We start from the raw sequence: 15,200 nt of genomic DNA, 5'->3' as shown, positions 1-15,200 counted from the left end.
AACTTGTCACAGCTCAGATTGTATGTGAATGCAGACACAAGACAGAGCAATGTAATATAAAGTTATTTATTATCATTTTAATCTTAATTTTTTATTGTTTAAATTGCCATTAAATCTTGACTTTTAGGTATGCAACTACTCAACCACCACCAAAGGCAACCTTAGCATCCATATGCAGTCGGACAAGCATCTGAATAATGTACAAACACTCCAGAATGGTGGAAGTGAGGCACAATACAACCACAACCACGCTAACCCGGTACCCAGTGCCAGCCTTGGTGGAGGCTGTGGTGCTCCCTCACCATCAAAACCCAAACAGAAGCCCACTTGGCGCTGTGAGGTAATAAAACACTTTACCACCGCGATAGGAACAGAGCTACTAGTCAACCTTTTTTAACCTGTGATAAATTTTGTTTCTACAAAAATACTTTATACATATACATTTGTGTGTGTATAATTATATGCAGTGAATATGTGTATATATGTATATTTGCATATGTATTCACGGTGTTTATGTACTGTGTTTGTATATGTACAAGAACACACACACACATTTTTTTTTTCTTAAGCGTCTTAACTTCAGTGAGCACTGTTAATATTCATAGAAGATATTAATTAAGTTAGAACAACTAGTAATACAAACAATTGTCCTAAAAATGTGCTGTTGTTTTTTTCAAACTTTGCTTCCTACAGGTATGTGACTATGAGACCAATGTTGCTCGCAATCTGCGAATCCATATGACCAGTGAGAAACACATGCATAACATGATGTTGCTGCAACAGAACATGAAGCAGATCCAACACAGCCTCCATCTAGGCCTGGCACCAGCTGAGGCAGAGCTTTACCAGTACTACTTGGCTCAGAACATTGGTCTGGCAGGTGTGAAACTAGAGAACCCAGCTGGCAGCGCTGGTCCAGATGCCCAGATGATGATTAACCCATTCCAGCTTGATGCTGCAAGTGCTCTTGGATCTGGTCTAGGTGGGTGATACTGGAATCCAAGTAAAACACCGTAAATATGTTGTAAATGTAGAATAAGTTAATTTCTGCTGGGGCAATTCACTACGTATCCACTTTGATACTTTTTCCACAAGCCTGTCTACTGGTAAACATCTTTGTAGTTTGCTCATTTTCACCTGGTTAATTCCATCTGCTGTATCGACTATATCAGGTGTCCTTGGGTATAGTTTTTCATCTCAGTGTCTTTTGTTCTACATTTTTGTCTGTTTCCTCGTGCACTTTTGCTCTCTTTTTACCTCACTCCGCTTAGCTCGGCCCCTTACTTTCACTTTCCCTCTTATCTCTGTTCTTATATTGTCCCTCTGTCATTGTCTAGTTTCTTTGACCCCACTGATTAAAAATGATTATGAGATGCCACATGAGAATTATTCTTAATCCTTCATTTGTAATTTTCTTAAGTCACTTTAATCCTGCAACCATGCCCACCACCCCACATTCCCACACCCTGGAGAGAAGACAGATACACACACAGCAGGAAGTGGAGTCCCATAGGAGTAAGAGAGATTTAACAGTGACACACACTCCTGCCTCCAGTGTGGAGGTCATAGCCCAGCCAACAGATGTACTCTCAGAGCATTACTCTGATAGCACACAGCTCCCCACAGTGAGCACATCTGTACATAGAGCAAGATGGCATGAGCTAGATAATTCTACATTCACGAATGTGTCTTTCTTTAAAGGCAGCAGATACGCAAATAAATGTTTAGCAATACACTAATTGGGAGAAATACATCACACCTTTTAAAAGAATTTCAGGATATGTGAAATAATAGGATCTGAAACTAGTATGAGATTTTATCTCAGAGACGGATCCGATGGGCTTTGATAGCATACATAGAGAGACAATAAAAGGATCAAATGAAATAGTTAATTACATTTGTATGAATGGCCGATCTGTTATTTGCTCTTGGCTGGACGGGCAGAAGAAAGAAATTGTGTGAAATGCATTCTTTTCAAATCTGTGTGTAGTTGTGAGAAAAGCCTGGAGCTCTAAAACCATTGTCCCACCACTGCTGAGAGGAGTAATTAAAGCTACCTGATGAGCGAGTTAGCAAGTTGAAAAGGATGATTGTAATTGATCCTGATTCAATCCTATTAGGGTTTTTTTATAGACAAGACTTTGTAAGGAGGCCTAGTCCTCTGTGAGGCTTTATTTTATCAAATCCTTTTGTGTGAAAGAGGCCTACACAGAGGACTCACTTGTCCCTGCTCACTTAATTTCATTTAATAAAAGGAGCCTTTTTTCATATATTTCTCAGTTCTTTATTCTCTCCTATACGTATCCACCTTTTATTTTCACCAGAGATTTGTTTCTTAATCATATCCCTTTGTTTTAGTGTACCATTTAGGAGGCTGTACATTCTTCTGATCCTGCCTCTTAAACATCACTCCCTTTCTCTGGAACTACCTGACCTACATTTTTATTCATTTTTTTTTCAACAGTGAACAGTGACCTATCAGCGGAGCTACGTCTTGCCAGTGGTCAACTGATGGCAGATGACCTCTCACTGGTGTCCTCAGGTGGAATGGGGGCCATGGGTTCATCAGACCCTGCCCTCTCCTCCTTGTCGCCACCTATTAGTGACCCCTTGCTGCGCCTCTACCAGTGCGCTGTTTGTAACTGCTTCTCCACAGACAGCCTGGAGGCTCTCAACGCCCATGTCAATGTAGAGCGCTCTCTGCCCGAAGAGGAGTGGCGTTGTGTGGTTGGCGATGTCTACCAGTGCAAACTCTGCAGCTACAACACTCAGCTCAAGGCCAACTTTCAGCTGCACTGCAAGACCGACAAGCACATGCAGAAGCACCAGCTGGTGGCCCACATCAAGGAAGGAGGCAAGCCCAACCAGTGGAGATTAAAGTGTGTGGCGATTGGCAACCCTGTACACCTCAAGTGCAACGCCTGTGACTACTACAGCAACAGCGTGGATAAGTTGAGACTGCATACCACCAACCAGAGGCATGAGGCTGCCATCCGTCTCTACAAGGTAAAAATGATATTCTCTTGCATTCACTTACACCCATGTTTTTCTTGTCTCAATATCATTTCTAAGTAAAAAAATTGAAATACTAAATGCATCAGAACTGTCCTCCTGTACAAGAGGAACTTTGGAACACTCCTTTTAAGCTCAGATTTTGAAAAAGCATACAGGAATTTGTTGACAGAGTTTGCCCCATTATCTTAGACTTCAACTATCACATGGATATAAAGTTCCCATGAGAATGGAATGAATTAGACGGGAAAGGTCACTATGTGTATGCGGGATGATTTCCATCAGACATGGGTACATTTCCTGCTTGTGACCTGCTGGCACAACTGTTTCTGTTAATTGTCCATAAGTCTCACATGTTTCAGCTTTTTCACAGTTTAGATTTGTTTCAGCTCATGCCTCAAGCTGTAAACAAATCTGGAATAATTCAAGAATTTGATATATAAATGACGGTGTAGTGCCATACTAGCAACCAGTTTTACACTGATCAGATCCTAAACACAATATGAAAATTAATAAATACATCAAATGGAGGCATAATTTCAATAATTATAGCAAGTAAGATGTTTGCTCCTCTGCTCTGCATTTTTAAGATTTGAGGCTATATTTATTGAAAAACATTTTTGTAGATTTTACTTGTTTTTGTAACATGCACATCATATCAAATATCATAGAAGATTGCATACGGCCTCTCCTTGTTAATTAGAAAAACCACTAAAATTATACATGTATAGGCTATAAATAATATCATAAATAAATATTGTTTTCCCATCTTATTATATTGACATTATATTCCATGGCAATGTTTTGACCTTTTTTCATCTTTCGTCTGCTTAAGGGTGTTTTTCTCTGTTAGTTGATAGGATATTCTTACATTATCAGGACCCTTGATCAACAGAAAAGGATCAGGTGCATTACATTAATGATGGTTTCGTTACAACCATTTAAAATGCGTAGTGTGCTTGTGTGAATGTGTGTATTTGTGCGTGTACCTGTAAGTGGTACAAGTGTGCTTAAAATGTCCGTATGAACCAACAGTAATGGGATTTCAAATACACACACACACATACACACAAACACATACGAGTGTAATGCTTTATAAGTGTGTAACAAATATGTTTTTGTTATTTGGGGGGGGCAATAGACAATGATATAGACCCCATAGAATTTGAACGTTTATGTAGAAATATAAATTAAGCAAAACTAGTCAAGAGTTTAAGATTTAAACATCTGACATTGTATCTAAGAAAACTCTCTTCACCACAGTACTTCTGTCACTCCCGTGAATCATTGTTTGAGAATGTAGTGAATGCTTTGCACAGTAACCTCATAGGAATTACATTTACTTATGAATCTGGAATGTCTTCATACTGACTGTTCCAAGGCTTGAGTGGATTAAGTCAGTTAGCATTCTTCTGATTATTTGAAACACTTGATCTAAAGGGATGCAATAATTGACACTGGATTGTCTTACAGTTTCTTAAACAGTGAACTTGGAATTATAAAGTTAGAGATGTCTATCTTTAGCAACTATTCAGTAATGGAATTAAAATGCTTTATATGTATAAATTCTTAACACCAGATCTGCCTCCACCTTTAAACCATTGGATCAGCTTAATTAGTCGAGCTAATCAGTATCTTCACTCTGTTAAAGGGACATTCTCTCATTGGTTTGTCAGTGTGTGACTGCGTCTTTGTGTCTCTGTATGTGCAAAAGCGAAATAAGCCAGGCAAAAGTAATTGTATTTTATTGATACAAAGAAATCTGTTCATATTAGTTGTGATTATATGTCAAAATCCAGTAATTGTGTTGAGCTCAACAAAAATAAAAGCAAAAATAACTCAGAGTGGTTTGAAAATGCGTAGTATACTCCTCCTGCTTTCAAAGAGTTAAGTGAAACAAGGGCGCATATCCTTTAGTCATACAAAAACCAGTTAAACCAAGGCAAGTGAGGGTCATCCCAATGCCCGCTCTGTGCACCCGTACACCCCTGCATCTCATCCACCCACCCGCCTACCCCACAGGCCTCAACAAATGTGTTCCACAGATGACGCTTTTAATGCCTCTGGCAGACATCCCACTTTTTTACCCTTGGACATGTGGCAGTAAAGCTGAAAGAGAGGGGGGTTGAATAAGAGTGGCAGAGAAAGAGCGAAGGAAAAAATAATTTCTTTATTTGACCAGAAAAACACCTCTTCTTTCAAGTATTGGCAGAGGTGAAAAGCACATGGCGATGGAGGTAGCTTGGCCGGGTGCATAAAAGATCCAAGTGTTGACGACTTTACCATCTGTTTTTTTTTTTTTTTTTTTTTTTGGAAACACAGAATATCTTTATGGCATGGGAAACCATTTGAAGATACAAACAAAAAGCATATTCAAGAGATTTTATGGCTGCTTTGTAGGAGAGATGGAGTACTTCTAAGGGGAATTGAGAATTTGAAAGTTTTTTTTTTTCCAGACTTTGAATCTAAAAGGGCCAAATTGCATTAGCAGCACATGGACATCCAGTGAGCTGGTGTCCGGGGCACAGCAAGTGGCATAGGAAGTGATTGACCTTTTATGGAAAAACGGAAGTCGATGCCTCACCAGTTATTGAAGCTAAATCCATGAATTGAATTAGGTATTTTATTATCAATCACAAATGTTTTCTGTGTAATTTCTTGTGCGAGGTTATTTTGACGTGATCTCAGAACACGACTTCATTTCATGATTATCACAGCTGTTAACTGCAAATCATTATTCCCCCCTGAAACATTGTAAATGACAAAATGGAAGATGTTTTAATATTTTGTTTTTATGCTAGCGGAATGTGAGGTTAGTTCTGCAGTGATGTAGCATAGCATGTCCATAGCTGGCCAGACTTATGTTTGACTTAGCATTGGATATGATGATGTATGGTTTCGTTATGATTTTTAATAACAAACATTGGCCTAATACACATGGAGACAGGAGTAAATCTGTCAATGCCATTCACAAGTGTGGCAGGACTAAGTAGGGGGTTTAGTTTGTAGTGAGCATGTGTGTTTATGTGTGTGTGTCCACACAGAGCTTTGAGGCTAAGATCAGGGCTGTGCCCCTGGGTCATTAGGAGTTGAGAATGTTCATGGTCAATGTGGCATGGTCAGGGACCACACACACACACACACACACACACACACACACACAAACTCATAGGGCATGGCACCTGTTTCTCAGATGGCCGTCTGAATAAATCTTGAATTGTCTTCGTCCACCACAACACCTCCTCTGTCTATCTGTCCAGTTTTCCATCATTATTCAAGCAGGAATGGATGTCCGGGGTCCATTCCATGTTTTCATATGTTTTTCTTTTCATTATTTCCTCCCTCCTTCCCTTCCTTCCCATTCCCCTTTGAAAATGTTACCTCGTAAAATGTTCAACTTTTTATGCTAGAACTCGAGGGGGTCAGGATGCTAGAAAAGATATCAAAACAATTTGTTCCAGGACATAAGGACAGAGATTGATAGAGACTCTTTCCGTTTTACCCATTTCTTACTAACATTGTCTTGTCTGCCCCCCTCTCTTCCATTCTCTGTTTATTTTGTCTCTCACTTTCTTTCACTCATTTTCTCCCTGTCTTTTCATTCCTCCTCTGGGGAGCAGGAGATAGGCCATCTCATTACCAATGATTCTCTTGGCAACACCATGGCCAGGAAACCAGGGGTGTAGAGAATTAAATGGGGGCATAGGGGGGAAGTGGAAGGGAATGAAGGAGAAGTGAAGGAAAGGAGACAGGATTTCTTTTTAATTTCCATCATGTTCTCTCTATTTTTTTTTTATCTTTGGCTTTCTTCCATAGAACAAGGAGGCTTTTTTTCCCTTTCCATATTTCAACTCTGTCCTTCTTGTTCACATTTTATTCTCCTCCATCTCTCTCAGATAGTGATGGCTTATGCATCTGCGATATTAAGTCTACTGCTGTGCTTTTCTATTAACAAAGGTCAACCCTGCCCACTCTCATTTGAAAATCAAATGGCCAAACCTAAATTATTGGACTGTCATTTTGACTTGTGTGATGGGGAAATGGACAGGAGATTGACTCATGTAGATATGAATAAAACACCATTGTGCTGGTCTTTGGAATAGAAAAGAGAGTGGATCTATTTCAAATGTGTGACACCATTTGTGTCACATTTAAACACACACACACACACACACACACACACACACACACACACACACACACACACACACACACACACACACACACACACACACACACATTCTCCCATATATGCAAATGCATATACAGAGCCAAAGCATTACATACGTTCATAGAGGCATGCTTATAGCCATAAACTATGCATATACGCTCATATTCAATTCATTCCTCCATAATAAAGTTACCATTTCCCATCTGAACCCACATGTGTTAGTTCAAGACACAGTTTTGATCACCATGGCCTGGTTTCAGGCTCGCATTGACTTAAAGAGACACTATTCTGTCTAAAAAAGGAGCGTTCACAAACAATCCACACTGGATATAGCTTGACTGCAAGATATAGATTTCCATGTCCTGTCAGAGAGATGAATGATGCAGGACACCATAGACAGTCCGGAGTGGTAAACATGAGCAAATCAGATGTTACGCCTCCACAAGTTGCACTCCCGGACTCCCTCTGTTTTTGACGCACCGAGGCGCCGGTTAGTAGATTATTCAAATCGTATCCTCTTTCACCTGAGTGGAGATTACAATGGAAATCTTTCAGTAGTCTGTGTGTGTGTGTGTGTGTGTGTGTGTGTGTGTGTGTGTGTGTGTGTGTGTGTGTGTGTGTGTGTGTGTGTGTGTGTGTGTGTGTGCGCTTGTGCACGTGGGAGGGGGTGGGGGTGGCTGATGGCTAATTAAAGCAGAAGTGCAGGTGTGTGTTTTTGTAAGTGGACACTGTCGCTTTGTGCTCTTGAATAGAAAGACTTTCTGCTTCTCCCCCATAATAATCTTCCAGATAAAAAGAAGAATTGCTCCTCCCAATGCCTTAAGCAGACTGTTGGCACAGTGTTGGTGTGTACGTATATGGAAGTCCAACCTTAGTTTAACTCCTCACTAACATGTGCTGTTTAATTAACCATACTCGCTTGCCCTCCCCCTTACGCCCTTGCTCTCCAGTGAATAGCAGCTGTCTCATTTTAGACGCCCCCCCCCCCCTTTTTTTTTTGTGTCCCTTAAGGTGTGTTTTTGTACTTGTAAGAAAAATAAATGCATGGCTGTCTTTGTCTTATTAGTAGCCAGATGTGATGCTCTTTATAATAGTTCCTAATGCTCTTGGGCAGGGGCCAAGCCATTTGTCCAAGTGCAGGGGACTGTGAAGCAGCAGGGGCTGACAGGTATGGGAAGGATGGCAAGGAGGAGGTGGGGGTCTGGAGTGTGTGCTGGAGGGGCCCATTGTCTTCCAGACCAGGCAACATTTCAGGGATATAGGAACAAAGAGTCTAGCAGGGGTTGAGTCTTTTTTATTTTGTCTTTCTCTTTTGGCTCATCTGAATTCTTCCTCTCCCTGTTTTTAATCCACCTTCTACCCTTTTTGACCCCTCCCCTTCATTTCTATTTCTCTGAGGTCTTGATCATCCCGTTTATGGACAAAGATGAAAAGAGTGTTTTAAAAAGCAAAAACACTAATATCAAAGACAGTATCTGATCTAAAACATGATCTCTCAGGGCACATTGCCTTCACTTAAGATGACCTGATTTGATCAGAGCTACTTCGAACTTATTAAATTTGGCAGCAGAGGCACCAGATATGTTTTTTTTATCAGCTTTTGTTTTTAGACCGTTTGACATGATAATGTATGGCTGAATATTTCAAAAGTTTTAAAATGTCAAATTAGGGACAATACCATAGGTGCTGTCTTCTTGAGAAAGTTTGAAATGTTACATCAGTTTTGGTGTTTAGATAGCACAATCACACTTTTCTCCTCTCATGAAGCTATCAGGGTATTGATATAGACAAAGTTGAGCTGAAATACTCCTCAACACCCTACCAAGTCAATAATCAATCGATTGGAGGTAATTGTGCCTCCCTTGGAACATTCCCAATCCCCGCTCTGTCTGTCTCTCCCTCTCGCGCTCTCTTACACTCACACACACATACACACACACACACACACACACACACACACACACACACACGTTCTCTCTCTCTATCACACGCTCTCTGTCATTATCAGTATGTGGCCCAGTATTCAGCATTTCAGCATTCCAGCTGTAATTGATTTTAACCATTAGGTGCTCACTGAATAGATAAGTAGTGGGAGATATTTGATTATATGGTGGAAGAGAGACAGGAATGAAAAGGGGAAAAGGAGAATGATTAAGGGATGTTGTTGGAACATTGGAGAAAGAGTAAAGAGGAACTGACCTGTCCAACTGTCTATTTGTTTCTACCACTGGCCTTCTATCCTTCCAGCAGCACAATACTGCTGACCTCTTCTGAGTTCAAGCAGCTTAGTTTCTGTGAGGTAATCCCTAATGCTTTGAAATAGACCTGATAGAAAGCCCACTTACTTGTTCAGGATTAATGTGGGTTGGGTGGGGGTGTGAGGGGGGGTGGGAGGTCCTGAGTTTTCAGCACATTTAGATAAATTAACCCATCGGAATTATCATATCCACTTCTAATTGTGTACATACCCAAGAGAAGCGGACGGTTTTAAAAGCAGGTTGTGCTTTAACAACAGACAGATGGGGGAGTTACATTTGGCAATCCTTGTATAATGTTGCCTGCCTAGCGTTAATAAATCTCCTTTCTCTAATGTTTATGTTTATATTTGCTATGCTGGTGGCCAGAGCCTGATTTTTCCTTTCAGTGGTTGCCCATCCTGGCAGATGCCATTTTAAAGCTGTGCACATCTGACAGTAGGATTTTCTTCCCACTTTTCTGAAGATACAAGTCTGATATATTTTTTCATTTGGTCCTTCCTCCTCTTTTCCTCATTCTGGCAGGAGTATAGGTTAGGATGAGGGGAATGGGCGGATGGGGGTGGGTGGGGGAACAAAGGCAAACATTTGAGTAATCTTCAAAGAGTCCATTGGTATGTTGAGTGGACGCTGGTATGCGGACTGTAGCCGAGGCTTTTTCAAGGGAAAACAATATCCTTCCTTTAGATGGCTGGGGCCTGGGCAAACACTACCAGGCAGGCAACTCTGCCCAATGCTGGCACCACTATCAGCTTATTCGACCCCAACACACACACACACACACACACACACACACACACACACACACACACACACACACACACACACAAACAACTGATATAGAAAATAGTAGGACCCGCTATATTGGTAGAAAAGTGTGGAGGTCATCATTATGGCTTTATCGAGGATGACAGAACATATTAGGCTATGAGAAGAAAAATGAGCGGGTGGTTGATTGAACGAGTTTTATGTCACGTGCTAGAAATTATCCCCAAAATCAGTATCTTTGTGTGTTTAGAGACTCGTGGTCTCTTGGTCAGCATTTGCCACTTTGGAAACCAGAATAGACCAGGCAAAATAGATGGCCACAGATAAACACTAACCATCACTTGTGAAGAAAGTAAGAAGGGATCAAGACTGCCATCTTGAAGGTCAACTGCAAAGCATTTGATATCTTGTGACAATATGCAAAATAGTGAAGCTGAAGAGGTGCTTTCATTGAGCTCACCCTGACAGAGGTGCTTCTCTATTTGAGCTTGCAGACACTTGCGTGTTGTCTGTGTAAACAACGAGCCTCAGTGCCATTCCCAAGTGGTATTTTAAAACTTTGGCTCTGATTCAAGAGTAGTACCTTTTTTGAAACGCCTCATATCCTTCATTTCAATGTCATACTCATACAAATAAAGAATATCATGTGTAGTGGTTTATCATAATGCTGATGTGCTGAAGTGTTCATATGACAACTCCAACTTGTAAAAAGATGCTAACAGTTCACCATTTTGTGACAGTTTCAAAATAGCTACCTTTGTCCAACAATCACCAGCCATTTTCTCACGAGGATCCACCCCAGGGATAATTTCTCCCATTTCTCTGTCATTAGTAGGGTCTGGTATTATGCTTGTGTTTTGTTCCCTGTACCTTTTGTTTTGTGCTAAGTTAAACCATGTGACAGGGTAGGGGCTAACTGGAAAACAATACTTTCCTTCACAGTCTCAGGAATGTGTAATTAGTGATTTGAACGCGACTATGCTTGTCTAGATTCTTCCCTATCGTTCTCTCCTTCTTTCCATCTCTCATTGTTTTGTTCTCCCTGACATAGGATCCAGCCCCCTGTGCCCCTCAATGTATCCGTTTCTCTAACTTTATGTTATTCCCTTTGTATAATTCTTCGAGATTTTTAACTAAGCCTCCAGTCTTATTTAAACAAGTTAAAACAAACAAATATTGTTGCCCCTCCCTGCATAAAATGTTTTCCTTTTTACCCCCTTTCAGTTGTAGTTAAACATAACAAAATTAATGTAAAATAAAGAATATTATGATAGCAATTCACCGAAGCCACATACTTCTACTCCTTTGTTTTTGTTTTTGTTAACATCATTCAGAGATCCCCTCAATTAGGCCATGCTTTGATTTCCCAAAAGCATTATTGCATGCTGGGAAAGATGATGAATCCTACCCAGAAGCATGTTAGCATTTTGGCAATGACCCTCCCCTTGAACAGTACTGGAAAAAAAATGATCCCACAAGCATGTTAACATTTCACTCATCTTGATCTCAACCATTCTATGATATCTGTCCCATTGTGAGTTGATGGAACAGATAATCTCGGCCTCAAGATGGTGTAGGGAAATGGGGTGGTCTGGTCAGTCTCACCTGGCAGCAATGGAGACATGCGGGGGCTTTTAGACCCTAATGGGGTAAGGTCAGGATGGCTAATAGGGAATAAGTGGCTGAGCCATGCTGTCTAAATCTAATGCTAATGTAAATACTGATCCATTTTCATGGGGGTGGAGGTTAGCTGACTTTCAAGACACCTAACATACACACATGCAGGAGTATGTAAGCTCTGTACTGGCGTCTGTGTCTCTCTGTTATTCCAGCTTTTGGCTCAGTCCGCTGTAAAAATTGTGTGACTGCGGTTCATTGACTAACACAAAAAGAAATGGATCACATAAATCCTTAGCAGGGGGATGGGTAGGGATAGAGAGCAAGAGATAGAGAAAACTGATTTTTTTTTTTTTTTTTTTTTTTCAAGAGGGAGGCCAGAGGTCAGGAAGCTGTGAACTTCAGATTGACCTTTGCCCAATATGTCAGATGTACTTATATCACTCCTACAAGTGTGTGTGTGTGTGTGTGTGTGTGTGTGTGTGTGTGTGTGTGTGTGTGTGTGTGTGTGTGCGCGCTCGCCCCCGTCTGCTTATTTGTCCTTGTATACGAATCAGGCAAATGGAAATCAAGGCTATTAAATGGAGAGTTATAGAGTTTAGAGTTATATTGTTTAACTCTAAGTTTAAGTTTTGATCACTTAACTTCCTCATTCTCTTTATGCTGACAAATAGCAAAGAGTTCAGAAATAATAGAGAGAAAAGAAAAGGAAGAGGAGCAATCGGATAGAGAGACAGCGAGAGGGAGTGTATAGAAGAGCGACAGAAAGAAAATATAAAAGACTCATTGTGATAATTCATTTATTTGACTTGGCGGCCATTATGCAACTGATGCTTATTATTATTGGGTGACCTACACTAAGCTCGCCCACAGGCCCTGCTCCTCACGGACAAGCCTCAGAGCTGTGATCACATGAGACCGCCATCAGGCAGAACTGAGAGAAACAGGAGAAGCAATTTAGCTCTAGGAAATATTTTTCTTAGCATTTATGGAAGTAGGAGATTTGGAAGCAAAAAAAAAAAAGCCAGGCAAGAAATACAAGAAGGCCAGATTGGTTTGGGGGATTTTTTTCAGGGATTGTTTTTGTCTCTGGGATCTACAGAACAAACATAGTGGCCTTGAAGGCGGCAAAGAGTGTGACGCAGTGGATTTGCATTATTTGTATATATGTTGTGTGCACACAGTTGTAATATGTGGCTTCTATTTGTTTATTTTTCTGCTAGTTTGTTGTGTTCAATGTGCCTTGCCATATATTGTATGTGGTGCTCTCTTCATCTGCAAAAGTGAGGTGGCGCGTACTTGAAAATCCCTATTCTCCTGTCAGCTGTGCAGTGTTATAGCAGATACATTGGCAGTGATCTTGCATTACATCTATGTCTTGGAGGCTGAGTGGTGGTTAGCAGTAACATGTGTTAGGGAGATGGTAGCACGGATGGAATTCTGCACTTGGCAGCCTTCCAGGCACTGCTGGTATGTGTTTAAAATACTTTCAAGGAACAAAACACGCTTTTGTTGTTTGCTGGGCCAAGTGGGGTTGTTTTTGTCTCTGATGGCCCCTCGGGGCCCAGGGGATAGCACCGGAAGCTGGTGACAATCCAAAAGGAAGGTATAACCGACAACAAGCTCCCTGCTTCCCTTAAAAAGCAGTGATAAAAGAAGATAAAGGGGTTTTCATTTTCACAGTGTGAAGGGTGCACATTTGCATTCACGAACATACTCTCAGCGGACAAACCAGAAAACAGAATGTATGTTCCACTTCTTTATTTATGAAACGTGTACACACATGCTGTGATATACACACACTCTCACACACACACACTAGTTATTAAGACATAGCTGCAGTGGCAGAGGCTTCATATTTCCAGTATGTGTTCATTAGCTGCCTGGTTCTACACTTAATGACAGGAAAGAGTCATGTTTGTACTGCATACCCTAATTTGTCATTTGGTTTATGGAGGGAATAGCAACCCCACTGGTTTGAAATATTTTTGTCATGTTACCACTATGCACACAATCATGGCAAAGACAAAAATTGGGCGTACAATTGAAATTACAGGCAGGCACAAAACACACACTTGTGAAGTCAAATCAAAAAGTGATGTGCATTTTAAATTACTGATGCAACAACTCACACCGTATAGACACACATTTATTACATGGGAGCTGGAACGCAGACCCTAATACACACACACACACACACACACACACTCTCTTCCATATACAGTACATGTTCCAATAGATAAAAGACGTTTTTGAGAAGATGTATTTTACCTTGCCTTATTAAGAATTCAGTTAATGAGACAGCTTTGTCACCACGGATAGAACAAATGAATATGAGACGGTAGGGCTGCTATTCTCTCCACAAACCCAGAGAGCAAGCGGAGGTGATTTGTGTGTGCCTGTATTTATGTGTGAGCGAGAAAGGTGTTTTGTAAACATCTCATTCTGCATAATGAATGTAGTCCTCTGTCATCTCTCCTCCTCCCCCCCAAAAAATACACACACAGACAGAGACACACACACAGCAGCAGGAGCAGGAAACATACCACAAGGGAGCTTCCCTCACCTGTCAAATTGACTCTCCTCCCTTTCCCTCATACGAGTCCCAATGCATGTGTATGTCATGGACATGGCTGGCACAATGCTGTGTTTTTGACAGGTAAACAGGAATTCCCAAGTGCTGGGATTTGCATTCTGTTTGTATGGGCGTGTGTCTGTGTACCTCCCCCCTCATCCAGCGAGGTCTGTGCAATGTTGTAGTCCACTCAGGGAGCGCTTTTTAGATGGTCTTGATTGGCCCACAGGGAATGTCAGCTTATTTGGTTGTTTGCCAGACAGTAATCCTCAACAATTAACTACCAGCCACTCCGGAGAGGCTCCATACCGACCAGGACGAGCCTTTCTACGATTCTGTTGAAACAGCTTACATGCTTAAACACACAGTTATGTATATGCAATATAGAAAGCATTTGTAAACATATATGTATGGCATTTACACAATACCATATGAATTATATGTACGTTTCAAGTAGACACACACAGGAGCAAACCCAGAAGCAGGAGCAATGTGTTTGTGTGTTTGAATATGCATTACACAGCCCACGCCTGGCAGGAGTCAAAGTGCTCCTTTAAAAGTTCATAAATCATGGATATACAAGCCTGTGATCACCAGACCGCCTGCTTTTCAGGCCTGCAGAGTGCCAGAGAGCGACAGACAGCCCTCTAGTTTAGGTCTTAAACAAACCCTCAGGAATGTGCTGATGGAGAGAGAATTAATATTAGGCTTAAACCTATCTGGCAGCCCAGTTCAACCCCTAGTGTATCATTCAACTCTGACCAACTGAAGCCATATCCTAAAAGCAATACCATCTAAGTTA

At 41.0% G+C, this 15,200-nt stretch overlaps 1 protein-coding gene across 2 annotated transcripts in view; it reads left to right on the top strand.

The window, feature by feature from the left end:
- zfhx4 (zinc finger homeobox 4) overlaps positions 1-15,200 on the top strand; it is a 109,956-nt gene that overhangs the window by 54,494 nt on the left and 40,262 nt on the right. For both annotated transcript variants that reach the window (XM_086151378.1, XM_086151377.1), the window contains exons 3-5: positions 128-340; positions 694-982; positions 2,465-3,006. In XM_086151378.1, coding sequence (XP_086007504.1) covers positions 128-340; positions 694-982; positions 2,465-3,006 — 1,044 coding nt within the window. The remainder of the gene's footprint in view (positions 1-127; positions 341-693; positions 983-2,464; positions 3,007-15,200) is intronic.

This window comes from Fistularia commersonii, chromosome 8 (assembly GCF_037954325.1).
Source record: "Fistularia commersonii isolate RoL2024-O1a breed Wild chromosome 8, RoL_Fcom_v1.0, whole genome shotgun sequence".
Classification (NCBI taxonomy): domain Eukaryota; kingdom Metazoa; phylum Chordata; class Actinopteri; order Syngnathiformes; family Fistulariidae; genus Fistularia; species Fistularia commersonii.
This window is presented reverse-complemented; position numbering and strand designations above follow the sequence as displayed.